Here is a 24,905-nt window from a genome sequence, read left to right as displayed (position 1 = left end):
GAAAAACGAAAGAGTTATATCAGTCAAAGTACGAAATTTTTGAGTAAAATTTTTTTGCGAATTTCTCAAATATCTCTGCGTTTTGATAGCCCCCAGAAGAGTTCTAACTTTTATCATAATGGATCGAATCGCTAAAGTGAAAGACGAAAGTGTTATATCAGTCGAAGTTCGAAATTTTTTATTAAATTTGGTTTTTTTTCCTTTTTTTTCTAATATCTCTGTGTTCTGATAGCCCACAGAAGAGTTATAACTTTTATCATGATGTATCGAATCGCTGAAGTGAAAAAGGAAAGACTTATATCAGTCAAATTCGAAATTTTTGAGTAAAATTTTTTTTGCGAATTTCTCCTATATCTCTGTGTTCTGATAGCTCCGAGACGAGTTCTAACTTTTATCATAATGGATCAAATCATTAATGTGAAAAACGAAAGAGTTATATCAGTCAAAGTACGAAATATTTGAGTAAAACTTTTTTTGCGAATTTCTCCAATATTTCTGTGTTCTGATAGCCCCGAGACGAGTTCTAACATTTATCATAATGGATCAAATCGTTAAAGTGAAAAACGAAAGAGTTATATCAGTCAAACTACGAAATTTTTGATTAAAAGTTTTTTTGCGAATTTCTCAAATATCTCTGCGTTTTGATAGCCCCCAGAAGAGTTCTAACTTTTAGCATAATGGATCGAATCGCTAAAGTGAAAGACGAAAGAGTTATATCAGTCAAAGTTCGAAATTTTTGAGTAAAATTGGTTTTTTTCCGAATTTCTCTAATATCTCTGTGTTCTGATAGCCCACAGAAGAGTTACAACTTTTATCATGATGTATCGAATCGCTGAAGTGAAAAAGGAAAGACTTATATCAGTCAAAGTTCGAAATTTTTGAGTAAAATTTTTTTTGCGTATTTCTCCAATATCTCTGTGTTCTGATAGCCCCGAGACGAGTTCTAACTTTTATCATAATGGATCAAATCGTTAAAGTGAAAAACGAAAGAGTTATATCAGTCAAAGTATGAAATTTTTAAGTAAAATTGATTTTTTTCAGAATTTATCTAATATCTCTGTGTTCTGGTAGCCCACAGAAAAGTTATAACTTTTATCATGATGTATCGAATCGCTGTAGTGAAAAAGGAAAGACTTATATCAGTCAAATTTCGAAATATTTGAGTAAAATTTTTTTTGTCAATTTCTCCAATATTTCTGTGTTCTGATAGCCCCCAGAAGACTTCTAACTTTTATCATGATGGATCGAATCGCTAAAGTGAAAAACGAAAGATTTATATCAGTCAAAGTTCAAAATTTTTGAGTAAAATTTTTTTGCCTATTTTTCCAATATTTTTGTGTTCTGATAGCCCGCAGAAGAGTTCTAACTTTTATCATGATGGATCGAATCGTTAAAGTGAAAAACGAAAGAGTTATGTCAATCAAAGTTCGAAATTTTTGAGTAAAATTTTTTTTGCTACTTTCTCCAATATCTCTGTGTTCTGATAGCCCCCAGAAGAGTTCTAACTTTTATCATGACGGATCGAATGGCTAAAGTGAAAATCAGAAGAATTATATCAGTCAAAGTTCGAAATTTTGAGTAAAATTTTTTTTGTGAATTTCTCTTTTCGAAAGTCGAAAGGCTTATATCAGTCAAAGTTCGAAACGTTTTAGTAAAATTTTTTTGCCAGTTTCTACAATGTTTCTGGTAGCCCCCAGAAGAGTTCTAACTTTTATCATGATGCATCGAATCGCTAAAGTGAAAAACGGAAGACTTATATCTGTCAAATTTCGAAATTTTTGAGTAAAATTTTTTTTGCCAATTTCTACAATATTTCTGTATTCTGATAGCCCACAGAAGATTTCTAACTTTTATCGTGATGGATCGAATCGCTAAAGTGAAAAACGAAAGAGTTATATCAGTCAAAGTTCGAAATTTTTGAGTAAAACTTTTTTTGCGAATTTCTCCAATATCTCTGTGTTCTGATATCCCCCAGAAGAGTTCTAACTTTTATCATAATGGATCGAATCGCTAAAGTGAAAAACGAAAGACTTATATCAGTCAAATTTCGAAATACTTGAGTAAAATTTTTTTTGCCAATTTCTCCAATATTTCTGGGTTCTGATAGCCCCCAGAATAGGTCTAACTTTTATCATGATGTATCGAATCGCTAAAGTGAAAAACGAAAGACTGATATCAGTCAAAGTTCGAAATTTTTGAGTAATATTTTTTTTGCGATTTTCTCCAATATCTTTGTGTTCTGAGAGCCCCCAGAAGAGTTCTAACTTTTATCATGATGGATCGAACCGCTAAAGTGAAAAACGAAAGAGTTATATCAGTCAAAGTCCGAAATTTTTGAGTAAAACTTTTTTGCGAATTTCTCCAATATCTTTGTGTTCTGGTAGCCCCCAGAAGATTTCTAACTTTTATCATGATGGATCGAATCGCTAAAGTGAAAAACGAAAGACTTGTTAATAGGCTTGTTTTCTATTCCTGCACTAGACTGCACTGGAACGTTCCTTCTTGTTTTCACTAACTTTCAAATATATATCTATTTCACTTTAAGTGTACACTATTTCATAGCGTTTTTCACTGAGAAAATTAGTACGCACTAAGGCCGGTATTCGTAGTCGATTCTTATATTTAAGATCATCTTAAGTATCATCTTAAGATGCCATCAACCAATCAGAGAGCCGTATTAGCATCTTAAGACGTTACTTAAGACGATTTTGAAATAAGAATCGACTATGAATACCGGCCTAAGTGTGCACTCGCTGCTGGCAATTGGACGTTTCAGTTCGCGCGATGACGGTGCCAACGGAAACGCCCAATTACCTGCAGCAAATGCACATTCAGTGCGCACTAATTTTCCCAATGAAAAACGCTATCAGGGGGTGTTTACGATAACTAATCGGATCTCGGATTGGATTGAACAATGGTACTCAACGTAAGTATAGAAAATTTCCCTAGGCTAATCGAATTGACGATTGCTGTCTCAAATGTAATCCGATTGATGACGAAAGCGTGGAGACCGAGAAGCATGCTTGAAAAGTAAGTCTCTTTATTTTTTTAAATAATAACACAAAAAATCAAAGATAAAGTTAAAAAGAATGATTTGAATTTAGATTTATTGTAATTTGTTTTGTCTAAACACTGGATTTCGTTTAAATTTCTGTTTGTAAAAATTAATTAATCTATTCTAAAGTTTGTGGTTATAAACAAATCAAAATTAATAAAACAATTATTAATTATTAGGTACATATTAAAGCATATAATATTTCAAGCATATCATATAGAATTCCTGTTTATTATAAACTTAGTAAACATAACTTTGAAATTATTCAACTATATTATACATTAATCAATATTAATTTATATGTTAAAAATCAATAATGTTTCTAAAAATGTTCTTTTTATTCTTTTCCAGATCGTAAATAAACTTCAATTCCATGAATAAATAAAAATTACTGGAAAATGGATTTATATGAAGAGGGCATTATTGAACAATATCAATTTGTGCTAACTTAAAATTTGTAAAATCTACTTTTCTTTATTAGTTGTTTATTAGAGAGTAATAATATAAAAATGTAATACACGCATCATATATGCATACAATTATTTTAATTTTATTTATGTATATTCCGTTCTTATATTATTACTCTCTAATGAACAACTAACAAAGAATAGCAGATTTTACAAATTTTAAGTTAGCACAAATTGATAATGTTCAATAATGCCCTTTTCATGTCAATCCATTTTCCAGTAATTTTTATTTATTCTTGGAGTTGAAGTTTATTTACGATCTGGAAAAGAATAAAAAAAACATTTTCAGCGACATTATTGATTTTTAACATATAAATTAATATTGATTAATGTATAATGTAGTTGAATAATTTCAAAGTTATTTTTACTGAGTTTATAATAAACAGGAATTCTATATGGTATGCTTGAAATATTATATGCTTTAATATGTACCTAATAATTAATAATTGTTTTATTAACTTTGATTTGTTTCTGATATAACCACAAACTTTAGAATAGATTAATTAATTTTTACAAACAGAAATTTAAACGAAATCCAATGTTTAGACAAAAAAATTACAATAAATCTAAATTCAAATCATTCTTTTTAACTTTATCTTTGATTTTTTGTGTTATTATTTAAAAAAATAAAGAGACTTTTCAAGCATGCTTCTCGGTCTTCACGCTTTCGTCATCAATCGGATTACATTTGAGACAGCAATCGTCAATCCGATTAGCCTAGGGAAATTTTCTATACCTACGTTGAGTACCATTATTCAATCCAATCCGAGATCCGATTAGTTATCGTAAACACCCAGGGAGTTCAGGAACAGAAAACAAACGGAATAACGTAAAAAGTGTAAAGTAACTAGGCGGAAGCTAATGTTCCAGTAAAACGATATCATTGGTCGGCGCAAGTTACGCTTACGCAAGTTACGCCCCATGTGACGGCACTCTCAAGTAGACCGCAACGGATAAACGCGCGGGAGATGCATTCGCGAAGTTGCGTGGTCGCCTTTACTCAACGGGGAGTTTTCGATTGTGACATTGGCGGCATTAGAGGGGTGTCAATTTAATATGAAAAACGGATAATGAGAGAAATGTGAATGATGGAATGCTCGAACCGTGTGTAATTAATAAAATTCTCATTGAGGAATCAATTTTGTCACCGGACTCGCACAATCTACAACACGCCGGAATATCGAAGATGTTGATCTACGATGTACTGCACAAAGAGAAGGTATATCACGCTGTCGCCAACGATCTCAGGAGCCTTGGAGTCAAGTATCGCTTCAAAAAGAGCATGCTTAAGAGCGAAAGGGCCGAGGCGTGCAAGGACATCTCCAAGAAGGTCTTCAAGATCCCTCTGTTTTATCAAGCTTTGGACATTGTCAACTTGTCATCTGGCGCGATAGTTCACGTGCCTGTATTTGTGATTCAAGCCGCGACATTCCTGGAAGAGCATGTCACACAAGAGGGTTTGTTCAGAAAAGCTGGCTCCCAAGCGCGACAGAAGGAATTGATATCCCGCCTCGACAACGGCGGCAGTTTAGGCGACAAGAATCACGCGGTTGACATTGCTAATTGCCTGAAATCCTTCTTCCGCGACTTGCCAGAGCCGTTGATCCCATATGTGTACCATGACCTGTTTGTGCACTGCGCGTTGCTTAAAAGCCACCGGGTGCAGGCATTGCTGTTAGCGTGTACCCTGCTACCACCATATCACTTAAATACCTTGGCATTCTTCATGGAGTTCTTGAAAAAGGTTTCCATGTATGAGAAGCAGAACAAGATGAGTGTGGAAAACTTAGCAAAAGTCATTGGACCAAATATCATGCCTCTGCAAGAAATGTCCATGTCGGCTGTGCAGAATAGATTACAAATGCACCTAACTATTGTCAAGGTAATGTAAGTTTTATAGACAACAAATTATATGATAAAATCAATTGTTACTGAATGTTACAGATTTTGATTGAAAATTCAGAAAATATTGGTATCCTTCCGCCTCATATTGTTCAGAGTATTTCTACTGAAACAAGTGGCAGCACGGACAATGGATTGGATTCATTTGAGCTACATCTAAAGCATAAAAAGAAGAAACATCGTAGTGGAAGTCTTACGCGTAAGTTGTATTTAAGTAGTTTTAATTTTTATCTAACAGAGGTAAGACCAGATGAGAATGCTTTTTTAAAATTAGATTTATTGCAAAAGATAGCTCTTTGTGCATATTAAAAAGTTCTATGTTTTAGCTTTAAATACTGCTTATTTTTCCAAAAATCCAAAATAAAAATTATATAAATAATAATAAGTAAAATTAGGACAAATAAAATTGTAAAATAAAGATGAAAAGACACTACTATCATTTAGCAATGATCTTAGTGTCTAATAATATTTTTTTATGTGAATTTTTACAATTACCACTTGTGTTAACTGTACACTGATTATTTATTGGTATTTGAAACAGTTACAACTTACTGAAGCTGGAATATATAATATAACAAATTAAATTGATGAACAAATAATTCAATAATATTTTAATGCTAACAAACATCTTTAATAAAAATTATATAGATATAAAAATTTTGTAGTAATCAGATTTATAAACTACTTGATAAAATAAATAGACTTTAGGAAATGGTGGAAAAAAGGTATTACAATGTTCTAAGACCAATTGACTTTTGTTACATATAAATACAATTTAGATTGATGTGAACCTAGGCTGTTTGAGTACTAGTTGACATTGTCCATTACATTGTCAAAATAGTGACAAAATGTATTAAGCTAAACTGTAATTATATCTAGCAATAGGAAAAGGTAAATAACTTTCTAGAATAACATAATTCTTAAATTATTTCTTCTTTTTCTTTAGATTTATCATCTTATTAAATTAATCAATCCGATGCTTTTAAAAGTTTTCTTTATTGTTAACTTTTTGGAAACTAAGGAGTGTCTGCAGTTGAGGATTTCAAATTTTTAATATAGGCAGAAAAAATTACCTTCTACAACAAACTACATTTTAAAATTGCATTTCCAATTTTGGGTCTTTTTTTATAAATATATATATGTAACTTATATATTTATACATAAACTTTATTGAAACTTATAATGTTAATTAAAAGATTAATATAAGATTAAGATAACATTTAATATTGTTATATCTATTAAATGTAATTTGTTGTCTATAATGTTATTAAGATCATATTTAATCTTTTACAGTTTTTCTTATTGTTTTACATATATAACATTTTATATTTGTACATATTGTATAACATGCTTTGCACACTTGATGAATGTTTTACATAGGAATGTTTAATGGCTTGAAGAAGATGGTTGGGAAAAATGCAGATGACGCACCTAATGTTAATCATCCACAGTGCCTTGTACATCCAACACAGTTAAATACGGTTTCTAACAAATTTACCAAAAAACGAAAAGTGGTTGAAAGGGAATATCCTCCAAGCATAAAGAAAAAGTAATGAAATTATACTTATGCCATATTTTCTATCCTTTTCTCATTGTTTTGTTTTATTTATTATTTTTTTTAATATTTAATTTAAAACAAAATAATAATGAATTTATTCTAGATAATGTATGTTTTAGGAGAATGGCTGATAAATTGGATAAATCAAAGAAACTAAGACTGAGTTTAGATAAATTTGTACCTAAGAATAAGCAAGTAAGTACATCAGTTTCTATACTTTGATATATAGAATAAAAAATCCACTTAAATCAATCAATAAGTCTTAACCCTCAGCTACTATATTGGATTTAATATTTTGCCACACATGGGTGTGTCACCTGATCAATTGCGTATATCTCAGTACCTAATCCATAGAATTTGAATAATTTTTTCTTTAATTGATACGCCAGAAGGTGAAGAAAAAGACTAAATAGGTGCGAAAATCGAGAAGTTAAATATCGAAACATTCAGAAGAGAAGAAGTGAACGATTTATGAATGCCAAGTATTTTTGTAAAACAGCCCGGATGTACGGCACCCAGTGTGTTAACTGAGGGTTAAAAGATTATGAAATTGTAATTATTAAGTAGAATTGTACGTCTTATATTTTATAATTATAATACTTTCAGAAGAACGTTGATGGTAACTTGTCAGATTCATATACGGGTAATTACAAAATGTGTAATGAAAGACGTTGGAGTTCAGTAAGCAATTCTTTTGATACGGACAAAATATGTGAATTCAGCGAAGAAATATCAAATCTGAGATTAATGAAATATGATAAACCATCAAATAATGATTTTCGCCAAGAATTTAATGATGTATTCATTAATGCCACTGTGGATTTATCAGACGATGGTGGCGAGCAAGTCTTGCTTGTTAATGAAAGTCGTCGTAGAAGTGATGAACAATGGCGTTTGAATGTAAGCACAAGTTCAAGAAAATTGGATGCTACGGACGAGAGTGATAACATATGCTTGTTGACGCCTGAGGAAAAGACCGATTCAGAAGAATTTGATACATTTCTTCCAAGCAGTGACGTAATATCTTTATCGAGTGATCACTGTGAAGAAGATTACGTCAGAATCCGTAAAAGTGAATACGAAGACATAAAAAATCGAGTCTCTGCTATTGAATCACGTATTTCTCAAGAATTTGGATGTATATACAATGAGAAGAATGATATAACTACACATTCATTAAATAAGATACAGACAGCGTATGAAAAAACATTAGAAGAGGCTAGCATCGAGAATACTCTGACAAGCGACTATCTGGCAAAAAGATTGAGTAAAGAACTAAAAATTAGAAGATCTGGGGAGCATAAAATAATAAGATCTCCTAGCGCAAGAAAAATTGGATCGTTAAGAAGACGTTCTCAAGAGAAAATTGCGAGGTAATTGGATCATACTTAAACTCTTACAATTATTTTAATGTAAACAACAATTATATACATTAAAAAATTTTTAAAGTATATAAATTTTTTAAGTATATAAATTTTTAATAAAATATATAGAGTATTTTATTATATTTACATTTGCTACAAAATAACTCAAAAAAAACCAAATTTTTTAATTAAAATTTTTTTAATCATTAAAATTATGTAATATTATTTTTAAATGCGATTTTGGTGTAACGTCTAATTGTAGAGAAATGAAAGTGTTATCTCTTCACTCAGTATACTTAGTATCAGTTTTTTTTTGCAGACAACTCAAAAATTATAATTTTTTAGTTATAGCTGATGTATAAAATCTTTTTTTATTATATATAAAATAATATCTTTTAATATATATAAACCTTTTTTTGCTACGAATGTAAGTAGTGCAGCGAAAAATTTAAATTTGAAACATTTTATTAACTTGACTTTTGACCTCTTTACAGTCAATTGATTTATTCATTTTGTCTCGGCGAAACTAAGATCCTTGAATATCTATTGGCAAAAACAAAATTTAAAAAAATTAAGCTGAAAACTCTTGTAAATGGATGGACAAATGGACAGACATCCAAACTAATACTATAAAATTATAAAATAGTTTGCTACGCTGCACTATTTAATAAAAAGTTCAAGTAGTATATAAAAATATAATTATAAAATTATTGTTCTAAAAATCATTGTTTTAATGTTTGCAGCAAACGTGTTAGAAGAACTGCATCACGGCATACATCTCCAGAATTTAACTTACAACATCACATTCAACTTGAAAGACAAGTAAACGTTTATCCGGTTGAAAAACAATCGATTTATTCTAGTAAATATTTGGAACAATCTCATTCTACGGAAAAATGTAATGAAGATATTTCTAACAATATGAGAGATGAGATAGCCTGTTTACATAATCAAATTAACACATTGATTTCTCGTTCAAACGATCAACGCAAGATTTCAAACAATAGCGACTTGGATCTTTCTGGATTTAAAGATCTGTACTTGAATAACCATACCACAACATCTGTGCGTAGAGCGTCATCTTTTCATGGAAAAGATTTTGTGGATAACTCATCTTACTTTGATAAAAAGATCGATGAGTTGAAAAAGGTGAACAGTCATCAAAATATAGCCTTAAATAATGATTGTTTACAAAGAGATAAGACTGCTTTTGAGGGCTCGAACAAGATATCTTGGAAGGATGCAGATAAATATTTTAAATCGGTATCCCGAACAAACACACCCGCTCCACAGACTGGCAGAGCGTCCGTCGCAAAGCTTCGAACGCAAAACGCTGGTATGGTACTGGCCAAAGCAAAATTATTTGATGAATGCACAACGAAAACATCCGAGTTTATATCGAGTAACATATCAAACAGGAAACACTATCGTGACAATACAACTAAACATTCCCCAAAAGTAACAAAAGAAATGAATGCGAGTACTGAGAATTTCAAGGTGTGTAACAGGTCACAAGTCTCTCGAAAGAAGTCCAATAAGGATTCGAAAGGTAAAAATCGTCACGCTACATCATCTCCAAATGTGTCGCCACAAATTAAAATGCAAGCAATGGATATGCCATTAAAATCGTTTCAAAACGAATTAAACGAGCATTATCGTTCCGTGCGAAAATTTGAGTCGCAAACTCAGAAACTCTCGAATAAGGAACCAATTATACATGATACTTTTGCCAAAGATAAAGAGATTAACATTACGCACGACACCAAAATTTATCAGAAAGAAAACATTGCTGTCAAAGGATTGCCGTTAACGAAGGTGCCTGTCAATACAACGCTAGAAAATCCAAATATGTCTCCTTACAAATCAGACATTATCAAAACTCCACATATCAAGCGACCTTTAACGGTAAAAACACCTAAAAGTTCAAAATTAGTGCGTAGACCTCCGGTTGATACACGTAGAACACCATTGAAAGCGACGGCACACCTAGGAACCCCAAAACGTCAGAGCCCTAAAAGTATCTTGAAATCACGAGCTCTCAGTATGTATACGTAACGGGAAGTATAATCATAAGTACATATGTTGAATTAGTCTCATATATAATATACATATGTTATTTTAAGAAACTATAATTTTTATACTTTTATATATATATATATAATCGATATCTTGTGGTGTTTTTAATATATTAAATACTTGTATCAACAAAATATATACAGAAGTTGCTACAAATAGAAATATAGTAAGCAAAACTAATAGTTTATGCTTAAATCTTCAAAATTACTTTAAAAAAGGTGATTTGAAGAATGTTCCTATGGATTACAAATATACCTGTATGATTTAAGAAAATTTACCTTTTTTAAAGGCTAAAACACGTAAATATTATTTGAAATATATTTAAGGCTAGTCATTGCGTATATCTGCGCTCTCATTTATAAATGTATAATCCTCATTCATTGATTCATTGTCATCTAATGACAAATCAAGAGTTACATGCAATATTCATATCATCGTTTGTTAATATGTAATACAAATCGCACAATTGACACTTGACTTGCGACTGTATCTATTACAATGGGACTAATTATATCGTTATTATATTTGCGTACGCTCTCTTGCTTCTTATTTCAGAAGAAAACATCACACAGAGGAAATAACTAAACAAATGTTTATAATTAATATTGCAATGTATTACTAATTAACATTTCACAAAATAAAATATACATATGAATTATACATTACATATAAATTATGTCAAATATGAGTCATAAATATTAATAAATAAAAAAAAAATATCCTAATTAGAATGTATCAAATATTGCTGCAAAAAGTCACAGATAAAATTAAAAAAAAATTATTAAAGGAGAAAAAAGCTCAATTTTAATTAATAAAATAAAAGGTTAATTTTAATTCTTGTTATTATTTCTGAAAATTTAAATAGTGTCCCTGAATTCCAATCTGATCTTCAAATCTGATTTTTCAAATTTTATCTGCGGTTTTCAGCGATCAAGAAGTATGTGATACATTCTTAATTTTATTATTAGTATCCATAAAAATGATTTATATTTTTTATAATTTACGTGATTTTAATTTAACTTATATATATGTTAATATTAAGTACAATATTAGTCTTGATATCAATATTAGTTTGTTTTTCTCTTTAACTCTGTGTATTGCACCCGCTCCCTTTTAAATATCAATGACGTCACTTGTTACCAGTGGCGTAACTAGGAAGAAGTTTCGGGAGGGAGGCTGTACCTTTAATTGGTTACAATTATCACTATAATTAATATTAATTAGGCACATCTATACGGTAAAATTACACTTTGCGTGACCCAGAGCCAACGACGAAGCTCTCGCCTTGCATGTTAACTGTTCCTCGTATTTCTATTTTTGCAGATTTATTTTGTTACTAGAAACGGTCAACTTTTTTATAGAAAACAGGTGCTAAATTTTTGGCAATAATTTAAACGTTTAAAAAAATCATATTTTTTTAAATATTAAAATTAAACTAAATTGAAATTATTAAGAATTTCGGGGGGAGAGCTGCAGCCCCCACAGCCCTCCCCCCTGGCTACACCACTGCTTGTTACAATGTTGCTCTCTCTCTCTAATGAAAGCGAAAAATCATCGCGATCCACGTGGTCAACGGTCGTAGCATGATCGTTCGTGTGACCAATCACGTGGCACCGCCTGTCTTTCACAGCTGTCACAACATTACTGGTTGACACTTCGCGTCTTGCCTGATGACGCAACAATCGCGATTAATAATAAATCACGATATCCGTTTGCCTTGTCAAAACGTGCTCGTAAAAAAAAAAGAGAGAAAAGGAGCACGGAGGTACATACGCGCTGTTCGTAAAAAAAGTCGTTTCGTATACGCGGTTCGAAGATTACCGCGATTACCGATATCGTCACGATATCAGCGCCACGCGTTGATACCGAACCGACTCACGGCGAGTAGCGTTGTATGCGTGCGCGCGCGCGTACGTGCGACGATACGTGTTCATCCACACTCCGTTTGTACATACACAGACAGTTCGCTGAGGTGGTGCACGGGATCGTCGAAAACGTGCGATCCGATAAAATTTTCCGTGCGAAGACGCAAGTGTCAGCGATTTCTCCACCTGGGAAACGCGGTGAACGTTCGGGCTGTACGAGAAGGCGCCCGGCACGAAAATGAGGGAGGCCGGGATCATGCTGATCAGCACCGCGCTAACTTGCGTCGTTATCGGCAATGCGTACTATCAGAGAAAACAGTTCTATCCGACTGTCGTTCACATAACTAAATCCAATCCGAGCATGACAGTGAGTTGAGCTTTGTTTTTTTTTTCTTTTGCGTTTAAACGTTAATTTGATAAGCTGCGCGACACGAATGTGTACGCTCCGTTACCGTATCACATATGTATTGTTTTGTGCTCAGGTGATCTACACGCAAGGATTCATTCTTGCATTCATGATAAACGCCTTCCTGCGAAAAATCTTTTTCGGCACCCTGCGTGCTGCCGAGCTTGAGGTGAGCGAGCCCCTCCTCTCTCCGCGCTTCTCCATCGTCGTCGGATTACTCGTAATGTTGCTCTGTTGTTTGCAGCATCTGGTGGAAAAAGTCTGGTATGCCGTGACGGAGACTTGCTTAGCGTTTACAGTGTTCAGGGACGACTTCAGTCCTAAATTCATAGCGTTATTTACTCTCCTCTTGTTCCTAAAGTCGTTTCACTGGCTTGCAGAGGACCGCGTCGATTATGTGAGTTTTATCCATGTGGTGAGGTTTGATCAGAGTATAATGTGACATATCTGTTCATTTTCTCTATCTGCTGATTGTTATTGACATTTGTGTACAGTTACTTAATGGTCTGTTATCTTTTAGATGGAAAGAAGCCCAGTAATAACATGGTTGTTCCATCTCAGAGTCGCTACTTTACTGAGTCTTTTGTTTGCTATCAATCTCACCATGATCAATTATGCCTATAATACGACAGCCACTAAAGGCCCCTCTGTACAACTTGTGTTTGGCTTTGAGTACGCGATTTTGCTGACTGTTGTCTTTAATATCACTGTAAAATATATCTTGCATACTATTGATCTGCAAAGTGAAACTCCATGGGATAACAAACCAGTGTTCCTGTTGTATACAGAACTGATTATTGGCGTATTAAAGGTAATTTATACAAAAAAAATCTTGTATCTAAGTTAACACTACACATAATTTGATAATTTTGTCTCAAATTTTTTTTAAAAACTAATTGTAAAAAACTACACACTGTAATTAATTACAATATTTATATACAATTATTTTAAATAATATATCTTTTAGAAATGTTAAGATATATGTAACTTATTGAAGAATTTTTTATAACAATTTAAGCAAAAAACGCTCAAGATTTAAACAAAAATAAAAGTACAATTAAAGACTAATGAAACTAGAGTCATAGTGCTCAAAACAAATTAATTGGTTATTAACAAAATTTTATTCATAAAATTAATTGAACGTTTTGACTCACTTTGAAGTCATCCTTAGCGTACCAAATAACAAAATTCGAAGTAATTATCTAGCCATCGTCGGTGCAAAGCGTGAGTTACTAATGGATTGTCAAGACCGAAGTGGCAGCTTCATCCATCATATGTGATATCAAAAGAGATGATATGATTTTCTTATAAATGTATATGATTTGTTAATGACCAATTAATTTGTTTTGCGCACTATTACCCATGCTGTATTATCATTAATTAGCTTTTAATTGTACTTGAATTTTTTATACTCATAAAATGAAAACAGAATATTCCATTAATGCTAAATATTGCAGCAATGTCCTGCAGTATTGCTACAGTATTCTGCGTTGTATGAGATATATGTGTGCTTGTATCTTTATCAAATTAACATTTTCTTCCAGGTTTTCCTTTATGTTGCCTTTGTGACCTTAATGATAAAGTTGTTTACATTGCCCTTATTTGCACTGCGTCCTATGTATTATACAATGCGAGACTTCAAGAAAGCATTTCATGATATTGTAATGTCTCGACGAGCTATCAGGAATATGAACACTCTGTATCCAGATGCAACAGCTGAGGAATTGGCTGCTGCTGATAATGTTTGCATTATATGTCGGTGAGTGTTGCAATGAATAAAATTATTATGATTGCGTTTTAAGTCCAACATCTATTATCAGCATGCACTTTATATAATTGAAGAATAGGTTTGATCATTGATATAAAAATATTAATCATCAAAATCCATTCTAACTGAAAAATGGCACTTCTTTTGATTTCTTTTAAAATTATTGTTTTATAATTTGATTGTAACATTTTTTAAAATATTTATTTTAATTTATTGGATAAATAAATTCATTGTTTGTTTAAAAATTAATAATTTTCGAATTTTATCTTATTTAAACATAAAATATATTCAATTAAAAAAAGAAAAAATTTGTATTCCAAATACCATAATGTCATATCTTATATGAAAGCAAATAAGATAATGTGGTCCTTTAAGGGGTCCTTGTGTATAACTAGTGTATATAGTTGTAGTTACAGTGACCAGTCAATCAGATAAAAACATATAAAATATAGCATCAAAACGTTTGCATGCCTATCCAAATAAGAGTTATTTTAAAATATTTCTTGTTAAATATTGATTTTATGCCAGTGCAAAAAATCAATAATATATACAATAATAGTCGTTTAATATTTACGTCACAAGTGAATACTAAGGCTATGTCTAATGCATTATACTTGCAGAGAGGAGATGGTTACAGCCAGTAAAAAATTGCCATGTAATCACATCTTTCATACCGCATGTTTACGTTCCTGGTTTCAACGTCAACAGACATGCCCAACGTGTCGGTTAAATATTTTGAGGCCTACGCCAAACAATGCACCACCTAGACTGCAAAATCCTCCTCAGCCTGTACCGCAGATACCTCCGCAACCTCCACAAGTACCTGGTGTCAACCCTATTGGTACGATTTTGTGTTACTTTTCATAAATAGGCAGGGTTGGAAAAAAACACATTACTTAAAAAATAACGCTTTTATTATCGTTATTTGGTTTAAACAGTCATTATTTGTTCTGTTTTAATAATAATGAATCCAGCTGTTATTTTTATCATTATTTTAATTTCCTGTTATGTTTAAATCTTTTCAATTCATGCATCTTTTCAGTGCAAATACATATGGTAATTAGCGTGCTAAAATTGCATATTATATGCAATAAATGCAATTATAAGTTTCATTTATTTTGATATTGATTATACACTTTTTACATATTGAAAAATACTGTTTACTTTTTATTTTATCGTATTTTCTCTGATAGTCATTGTTAGTATTGTTTCTGAAATTGTACAGTGCATATGTAACATGTACTATAGATTTTTTATATTGACAATGAATACTAGAATACATTCTTGTAATAATATTAAGGTGTTCAAAAATTAAAAAATTTTTTTATACAATTTGCGTTTATGAATTACAATTTTAATTTCTATGAAGATGAGTATTATACTAAAAAAATAAAGATATTAATGTAAAGAACTAGAAGAATTATTAGATACATTTAATATAAAAAGCTTGTTATAGAGATTAGTTTGAAGTTGTAAGTTTTAGTATTGATTATTATATTTAATTTGATTATTAAATAATGTAGTTTTAACAGTTAATATCTTATTTTTTAGTATTACAAAAAGCAATGAAAAAAACTAGTTAATTATTACTTTCTAAGTAATTGTAAAAAGTTACTTCTAAAAAAAAAGTAATAATAATAAATTACTTTTATAAAGTAACATTCCAACCTTGTAAACAAGTCTGTTCTCTTTAACTGAACTTTTTGTATAGTTCATCTTTTCTCAATGAGAAAAGAAAAACAGAAAAGATAAACCATACAAAAAGTTTTAGGTAAACACAAGCTTCATAAATTTTACACATGAAGTAAATGTTGTCTATTTTTAATCAATTTTTTTATTTAATGTAGGACCACCCTTTCATTTCCCAGTATTTTGGGCTGGATTACCCGCTCCAGGTATGCCGCCACAACAACAACAGCAACAGCAGCAGCAACAACAGCAACAGCAGCAACAACCGCAACAACAGCAACAGCATCAACCTCAAAATAATGCTGGAAGTACTACCCCGCCTCAAAATCCGGTACCCCCTACCGGAAATATTCCGCTTTTCCCACCGCTATTTCCTGTAGTACCATTGCCACCTATTCCCGTACCGCCACCGAATTTAATTGAATTGAGCGAAGAAGAACTCAGAGCGATGGAAGGTAATTTGCGGCAAGCTGTTGAAGCCAGGATACAAACGTTGCAAAGGATTCAGCTTTTGTTAGATGCAGCCAATGCGATGATGAATCAATATCAAACAGCAGCTGCTACCGCTAAGTGAGTAAAATATTCTATAAATAATATACAAGATGTCCGGAAAAGTCGAGTCTAAATTTATACAATGTAAAAAGTTTATATAAACTTATTTCCGAAAATGCTTTATTACTAGATTACGAGAATACTTTATTACTGCTTTGCAACTAGAAGTTATAAATATTAAATTTTATTGATTAATAATTATAACGTTTGAAAATTCTTTCTTCTACAAGAATATAGGCTTCTATTCAGTGACTATTGAACTCTCGAATATCTTTCGAATTTATTATAATTATAACAATTGATAAAAATCTTCGAATGTTTTCAATTATTCATAAAGCATTCGGCCTTAAGTTTATATAAACCTTTTTCACCTACTCAACTTCATTATTAACAGTTATAGAAGCTTGACCCCGACCTTTCTGCACACCTTGCATATCTGTAATATTTGCGTGTAAAACACATATCACTTAAAATTATAGCATTCCTGTGAACAATAATTCTGCAAGCAATATCGACAGTACATCAGATATGTCCACAATGGCAAAACCAGGGCCAAGCGGTACAACAAACACGAATGCTGGAGTTGGTAACGATAGTTCTCAAGTCAAAGTAGAGAACGCTCCTACTCCGACTACTCCGTCGAAGGAAAATACTTCTGCTCCGAGTATATCGAAAGAGGATGCGTCAACAAGTAATGATACTGTAGATTTATCTAGGACTGAATCTTCGAGCGAACAGGAAATGCTGCGCAGACGTAGGTTACAAAAATTTTCACCACCAACAGAATAAACAAAACTTGTGTGATAACTTATGTAACATAATAGTTTTTAAACTTGGTTTATTATCGGCCTCAATTAATGTGAGCGGTTAATAATTGAGGACTGTAAAAGCTAAAGTTTGGATTTTCTAATCGATACGAGAGACAGCCTTGTTGAATGAGATTTCATTCAATCAGTGATTAATTAATAGGTTTTAAGAGCACAGATAGAACTATTTGTAAAGAGATCTCTAGCGATTATCAAATCCAGAATTTTAATAACCGAGACTGAAAGCTTGAGACTCAAATTACAAAAACTGAGGGTATATTACCAACAAATCATAATCATATGAAAAATGATTTTATAGTAATGATTTTTTTCTTTCTTTTTGTAAATTATCAGAATACGGAGTGCAAGAAATTAATTCCATTGACGTAATAATTTCCAGATTTACAAACATGTTTACTTGTATATAATTACAAATTTTCTTGCTTCTCTACGTAATCTTTACAGCCGTGCGAGAGTACGACAAAAGCCGACGAAAACTGACGAGCCGTGCAATTTCTTGTGAAACTATGTGAAACTTTAAAAATTAATTTGATATTCTTTGCATAAAAATGTATTGAGTACCTTTATCCCTAAGCTTTAATATATGAAAATTTCTTATGTACATTTATAATTATATTATCATGTAAATATGCTACATGTGTGTGTTTGTCTCATTCTTTTGTAAAACAAGACAACATACCAACATTGATTTACCTTGAACAAGTACAAGAATTTCTGATAATTAACATATATAATTTATTTACTAATATGTTTCTTCTCTTTTTTAGAGTACATAGTTAAAATATAAAATTATATATTCTAGATATTTATTTTAGAATTAAAAAATGCAGAAAAAAAGAATATACATAAGAAAAGATGTAAAAACATAAACTTTAGCTCAATTTGCATAAATTATTTTGTATTGTTCTCTTCTACTAATACATAAATATTCTTATTAACGCTATTAATGCAAATTGAATGTTTCTAACTTTGGATACCAAATTCCTTCCTATTAAAAAAACTATTTGGTAGTTATTCGAAGAAAAAGGTTATAATTGATTCCATATAAACAAGTAAATTTTCCTTTAAAAGAAAAATTTTTTAAATAAGCTTGATTATATTTAAAATAAAATTTTAATGATCTCTTCAAATAAAATTATTTATAATTCGATTAATCTATGCAAGTTGCTTTAATGTTATACAATTTTAGATAGTGTATAAATATTTGAGTTTAATTTTTTTAAATTATTAATAGCAACGAACGGATATTATTAAAAAAGTAATTCATTGTCAAAAGAAACACTTTCTAATGGATATTTTATTTATTACTTTCTGGACCATATTTTATAAATCTTTCCTCAATAATGAAAAAGTTAAATTTCCCATTTGTCGTGTAATTTCTACAGATGGCTCTATGTCTTAAAGCCTAATAGATCTCCCATATTTCGTTACAATCGGCTTTTTCTGAAAATTTTAAGACTAAGCAGTAAAAATTTTCTTTAGACTAGATAAAAGTATTCTAAAGTCATATACAGATTTACTTGTATGTATCAATATCCATTATGCCACATAAATTTAATATATTAATGTATGTAATATGAAAAAATATTGATTTTTCTGCAATATAAAAACGTTAGATATTTTATATAATTAGGAAATATTTCTCAACATAAAATTCTTTTATTAAATTTCATAATGAAATTAAAGACATATACTAATTTATTCACTTAATTTTCTATTGTCTACAAATATCACAACTAAAAGAAACTTTGTACAAGATAGCCAAGTACTGTAATATCTAATCAACAAGGCTGATTATGTTTGATAAAGAAAGTTTTAGATCCTTACAAGAGAGTTATGAAAAAAATAAATTCATGAAATTTTCTTATTGCTTATTGTTTCTGATATGTCATATCAGATTGTATATGATTGGAGTTTCTATACTTTTCTTAAAGCTTCATACCTAAATTAGAAGATTTTAATCATTTTTTATATGCACTTATTATAAAAAGTTTTTTAAGTTTTAATTCACATAACTTTTACTCCAATTTGTAATTAGTCTTCAGCAAAGATTAAATATACTACATTTTATTTTTTTTTCCCAAAATAAAGTACAGACAGTTGTTCTTGAAACTTGAATGTTCATGAATTAAAAAAAATTTTTTTATTACTTTAAATAAATGAAAAATATACGCGAGATATCCATTTTTAAGTCAATGATGTAACTTTTTTATATTATTGTACCGCAAGAGTTAATATAATTACATTTTCAAATAAAAAGTGATATTTTAATCAAATTTTTATGAAGATTAAATCTAAAAAAATATCAAATAATTTGCAATTTATTATTTTGAAGTCTTATTATTTTAATACATTTCTCAAACAGTCATTTACTAGCGATTGTCCAGCGACTAGTATGTACAGTGACCCTATTTAATATGGACGGACATGATGGACATCTAATCACTCGCAATGTGACATACTTGTCAATGTCAATGTGACGTTTGATGTACCTGTGGAAAAGGGCTATCCGGTCTAATAATAAAAATGCGGTTAAAATAATTGGAGCAGCACGACGCATGATACGGAAGACAACGGCGTCCAACATTACTGTATCCGCTAAGTTTTATTAATCAATCGAAAGATATTTATAACCTCATTTTAACGTCTCGAAAATGCGCACACTCCGTTTCGCAGCACGGAGCAACACCGTTAACACATAGAAGTGACTTCCTAGAGAAACATCCGATAACGTCCGATAATAGCACGTTCGTACATACTCGTGTTGCTTTATCGGACCAATCGATCTGTTTGTTTCTATTCTATTCTATATGACGACCCGTTCGTCGCGAGTGTCGATATTTGGACGCTGACGAACAGTTGTGATTTTATAAATTAACATAATTCATTTATATTTAATAAATCAATATTATCCATTTATAAATTAATTTTCCCACGTAATCTCTTGTTCCATCGAATAACCATATGTTCCGCATATTTTATTAGTTCCTTACAAAACTTGTTCCCGTAACTGTTCAATTAGACAGGTATAATTTATGATAAATATTCATGAATATTTATTATTAGGACAACAAAAATTATTTTTAATTAAATATTTTGTATATGTTTTATAAATATTTTTATGATCAATCTAAGATCACAAAATATGAAACATTTTGGTAAATATTTTTATAAAATATTCAAATAATTATAAACAACATAATTATGTAATATAAATTATAAATTATTATAAGTATAACATAATAATCAAAGTTTGTACATTTTTTATAAGTAATGTGTATTCTGTCTAGGTTTGGCCAGTAACAATTATTTGATATTTGAATTAAGAGGAAAACAGTCGTATTTTTATAACATACGTCAGTGTCGAGTATACGTTATATTAGAAATGTTAGAAATTTTTTTCATGAAACACGCGAATATGAATTTTTTATGTCTGTCTACGTCTGAAGTATTTATACATGCTCATAGTGTTTTTTTTTCCTACAAAAAGAGCGCAGGAGCCAGAAGAAATAGAGGAAAACGCGACATGTAAACAGCGGCTATTGAGCTACCGAGTTGTAATTTTAATTGATATCGCGATGATGTAACGATGTTATTCGATTGAGGCACGAGCGACGAGAGCAATCAATTTTTCAACTGTTATCAAATCGAATCGTTAATCCGTAGCATTACTAATTCGAAAGTCCAATTATCGTCTCGTTTTCTACGAATAAAATCATTTGATATCATATGAATCATATGATATCGTTTGGAAGAAAAATCAGGCAGAATAATTTACTCCGAATCATATCCAATAAATGTACAGGATGTTTCAAAATTTACAAATCAAAATAGAGCAAGAATATGTTCTTGAAAAATTAAGTAAAATGGTTATTTGCAAATTTTTATTTTTAATCATAGTTTTTGAGATACATTTATGAAAGTTTAAAACTAACTGATCACAAGCTATGTTTCGACAGTCGCATGTCTGTTTGTGCGGTAATGTTAGTGACTGTCCATCGTAATCTCTACAATACAAAAAAATTCTTTATCTTCAAGTAAATATATTTATTTTAATATCGTTTCTTTGATTTAAAATATATTTCCTAAGTTCAAAGATATATTTATTTGAATATAAAAAACTTTCAGTGTACGGTTTGCTTTCTATTCTTGCACTAGACTGCACTTCTCACTTTCGCTAAATTTCAAAAATATTCAGAGTTGAGAAGTAACTTGTAACGTTGTTTCTGTTATAATTACTTTCTTTAGTAACGAATTAGAAATGGTGTTACTGTTCTTGTCTCATAACGGTAACGTAGTTACATTTTTTCATTAAAGTATCGAACAGTTACTTTCATCGTTACTTTTATATTTTGAACATATTTGTGACAATTTTTGTTGTGTATGTATATTAAATCTTCAATATCCAGCTAGTATTCATAAGTTGCTTCTCTTTTAAAGAACACAGTCGACACTTTTGACATACAAATCGACACATGTCACTTTCCATTTACAATTTGGTTTACTTTGAACTCAATCGACATTTTTCGACTTTACTCGGAAAGAGAGTCAAAGTATTTTGGATCGATTGAACAATATTAGAACGCATTATATCACCTCCCAATATTTTGTTTGAATCTTTGAATATATATATTATATATATATATAAGATTTGAATTGTTTTTTTATTGATCACATTTAACAATAAAAAAATTACAATGATAAATATTATATATATTGACAGAAAAAATTTAGTATCTTCAAACAAAAAAATTTACTTAACCCAAAAAATTATTTACTCAGTGAGTCCTAATAATAGTTTATTTACTTACAGTCAAGTTAAAAATTTCTCAATTGAAATATTATATTTATGTAAATAAAATGAAGAAATAATTTTTAATCAAGTATTTTTTTTGCAGTTCTAGAAAAAATTTGCTGTTAGATTATTTTTATATTTTAGATAATTCATGTTTTTAATCTAAAAAAGCAATTTAAGTTTAATAATATTATTAGCTTATTTGCAAAATTTTTTAAATGTAAAAAATGTAATAATACAAAATTATATACTTAAAATAATATAGCTATATACTTAAAAATAAATATTTGTTATTTAAATAACACAAAAAAATGCATGATTTTAAGAAAATGTATTTTTTATTAAAAAATATTTTATAAATAACATATTTTATAAATAAATTTACATTAAAATTTATAATTTTTGTTTCTTTTTAAAATAAATATTATAAAATTTAGGTATTAAAGTTAGTACACACTATACATATCATGTTGCATTTAATTGTGGCAAATTATGCTCGAATATGTCAATCTATGTCAATTTGTGTTCCTTAAAAGGAAAACAGCCAGTCTATTGTTACGTTTGAATTTCAAGTGTAATTTTATAATGTCAAACCAATCATATATAGTCGCATACATTTTAAGAACAATTTTCAGTTTAAATTTATGTTAAAATTTCTTAATGAAAAATTGTGAATGCAAAAAAGTATAAATTTCGATGTATTTATAAATTTAATAAAAATACAAATTTTTTATTTGCATTTTGAGCATTTAAAAATTTTTGTTTTAATATTTTGTAGACTTGCAAATTTAAGATAGAAAATAATATTGTTCTTATCTTACAATAAGTTTATTAATATTTTAACAAAAGTGATTAGAAATAAGGTAAATTTTTTGTTTGATTTAATTTTAATATTAAAAAAGTAAAAAGTATCAACTCGTTCTCACGGGCTACACAAACACCCAGTGCTTACGTTTACGTCATCACGTGCGAAGTGGCCCATCCGTTTGCGCTTTTATAAGTTCTTATATTTTAAAAATTGTTTAAAATAAAAGTTTACAAACTATTTCATTTAATTTTTCCAAAGCTTCTATAATATTTTGAATCACACATTTTAGGACACCCTGTATATAAACATATACGCATTGTTTTCTGGATAATATTATAATGCGCGGGAGCACACGAACACACACAAAGAGAGAGAGAGAGAGAGAGCGCATATAATACTCAATATTTATTAATTTCCGAGTCATCACTTTGCGAGAAGTCACTCGGCCATCTTAGAACGTGACGTCAAAAACCGAATAATCCCGTCGAATTGTGGAGAAAATGCATCATCCACGCGGAGAAGATATCGTCGCATATTTTAGCAGCACGCAAACCGATCGTTGCGCGAACAAGTGAGCAAGACCGCTCGTCTGAAAAAAATCTCACACTGTCGCGATGGAGAGTCGCGCGAGTCAACAAACAAGGCACGTTTGCCGGCACACTTGGCGTTTTACCGACAGTGTGATTCTCGAGATTGTCGCCATCGTCGTGCGCGACTCGAGCTCGACAAACACACAGTCGAACTTTCCGAGTTTTCGACTATTTCGACATTCCGCGTGAGAATGACGTGAGTACGCGGAAGTACGAAGATCACGAACACAAACTCACTTATTAACTAAAATATTCAACTAAAAATTTAAAAAATATATAATCAAGATTAATAAATTAATGAAATTAGGTATCAATTTTATAATTTATCAATTAAGTTTTTGCTTAAGTAAAGTAATGGATTAAAAATTTATGATAAACATAATCACAATTTAATTAATTAAATTGATTATTGAAACAAGTCAAATACCATTGATTAAAAAAATAATGATCAATCATTAATTATAAATTTTATTTAATCATTTCAAAATTTATATTTATAATTTTTATGAATTTAAAGAATATGTTTGTCATATTTCGAAAAAGTAAATTGATATTAATCGATAAATTATTTGATTTATTATATTAATCATTGCTATTTAACTATCAATCAACACTGTAAAATATTAAAATAAATATTAGAATTAATCACAATTACAATTTATTTTAATCAATTTATTTTATTGATTAAAAATTTAACTAATACCCAGGATTTATTTCAAAACAACTAAAAAGTTTTAATTGTCCATTACAATCAAGTATTAAATTTTTAGTTATAATTATATTAATCAATAAATCAATAAAATCTTGTTCGACATTGTTCAAGATTGTAAAAAACGGGAAGAAAAAAGGAAGATAATATATATTTATTTTCATTGTATAAAGACAAATCCTCTAAGAACGTTAAAAAATAGAAGTAATAAATAAGAAAAGCAACAAATTATGGCAAAGGTATATAAAGTACACGAGAAAAATTTCTTTTAATGATACAATTAAAGGTATAAGAAAGTAATTCAAAAAAAGAATAAAATATAGCAAATGTAGAAAAAAATAAATGTTATTTAGTCAACATTTATTGGACTTTTACTCGTTTGACTACATTTTTTGTCGCTTCTGAACGAAGAAATAATTTTGAACGAAGACATTAATTTTTTTTTTATCAAGGAAGACTTTAATTATTCTACTT

General features: G+C 30.0%; 2 protein-coding genes across 3 annotated transcripts; both read left to right on the top strand.

Annotated features, from left to right (window-relative positions):
* The first annotated feature begins 4,514 nt into the window (after positions 1-4,514).
* Positions 4,515-11,082, top strand: LOC105203100. Of its 2 annotated transcripts, none has more exons than XM_039459287.1 (6): positions 4,515-5,404; positions 5,467-5,623; positions 6,805-6,973; positions 7,102-7,177; positions 7,592-8,355; positions 9,090-11,082. In XM_039459287.1, the coding sequence occupies exons 1-6, from the start codon at positions 4,616-4,618 to the stop codon at positions 10,399-10,401; spliced, it is 3,267 nt and encodes a 1,088-aa protein (XP_039315221.1). In that variant the 5' UTR covers positions 4,515-4,615; the 3' UTR covers positions 10,402-11,082. The 2 variants fall into 2 exon arrangements, with proteins under 2 accessions (XP_039315221.1, XP_011170158.3); XM_011171856.3 differs by having other exon boundaries at positions 4,518-5,404; positions 7,589-8,355.
* A 1,222-nt stretch (positions 11,083-12,304) lies between these two features.
* Positions 12,305-18,250, top strand: LOC105203101 (E3 ubiquitin-protein ligase synoviolin B). Its single transcript, XM_011171859.3, has 8 exons — positions 12,305-12,654; positions 12,770-12,862; positions 12,938-13,090; positions 13,214-13,504; positions 14,238-14,452; positions 15,082-15,302; positions 16,309-16,720; positions 17,182-18,250. The coding sequence occupies exons 1-8, from the start codon at positions 12,526-12,528 to the stop codon at positions 17,489-17,491; spliced, it is 1,824 nt and encodes a 607-aa protein (XP_011170161.1). The 5' UTR covers positions 12,305-12,525; the 3' UTR covers positions 17,492-18,250.
* Positions 18,251-24,905: the final 6,655 nt, after the last annotated feature.

This window comes from Solenopsis invicta, unplaced genomic scaffold (genome assembly GCF_016802725.1).
Source record: "Solenopsis invicta isolate M01_SB unplaced genomic scaffold, UNIL_Sinv_3.0 scaffold_161, whole genome shotgun sequence".
Taxonomy (NCBI): Eukaryota; Metazoa; Arthropoda; class Insecta; order Hymenoptera; family Formicidae; genus Solenopsis; species Solenopsis invicta.
The sequence above is the reverse complement of the archived record's forward strand: the minus strand, read 5'-3'. Positions and strand labels throughout refer to the sequence as shown.

Bases quoted from the DNA above. Each gene is read 5' to 3' on its own strand.
- LOC105203100 (XM_011171856.3), top strand. From the start codon at position 4,616: ATGCTCGAACCGTGTGTAATTAATAAAATTCTCATTGAGGAATCAATT. The intron at 5,405-5,466 runs GTAATGTAAGTT...TGAATGTTACAG, and splicing joins TGCACCTAACTATTGTCAAG to ATTTTGATTGAAAATTCAGA. The intron at 5,624-6,804 runs GTAAGTTGTATT...TGTTTTACATAG, and splicing joins TCGTAGTGGAAGTCTTACGC to GAATGTTTAATGGCTTGAAG.
- LOC105203101 (XM_011171859.3), top strand. From the start codon at position 12,526: ATGAGGGAGGCCGGGATCATGCTGATCAGCACCGCGCTAACTTGCGTC. The intron at 12,863-12,937 runs GTGAGCGAGCCC...TGTTGTTTGCAG, and splicing joins TGCGTGCTGCCGAGCTTGAG to CATCTGGTGGAAAAAGTCTG. The intron at 14,453-15,081 runs GTGAGTGTTGCA...TTATACTTGCAG, and splicing joins AATGTTTGCATTATATGTCG to AGAGGAGATGGTTACAGCCA.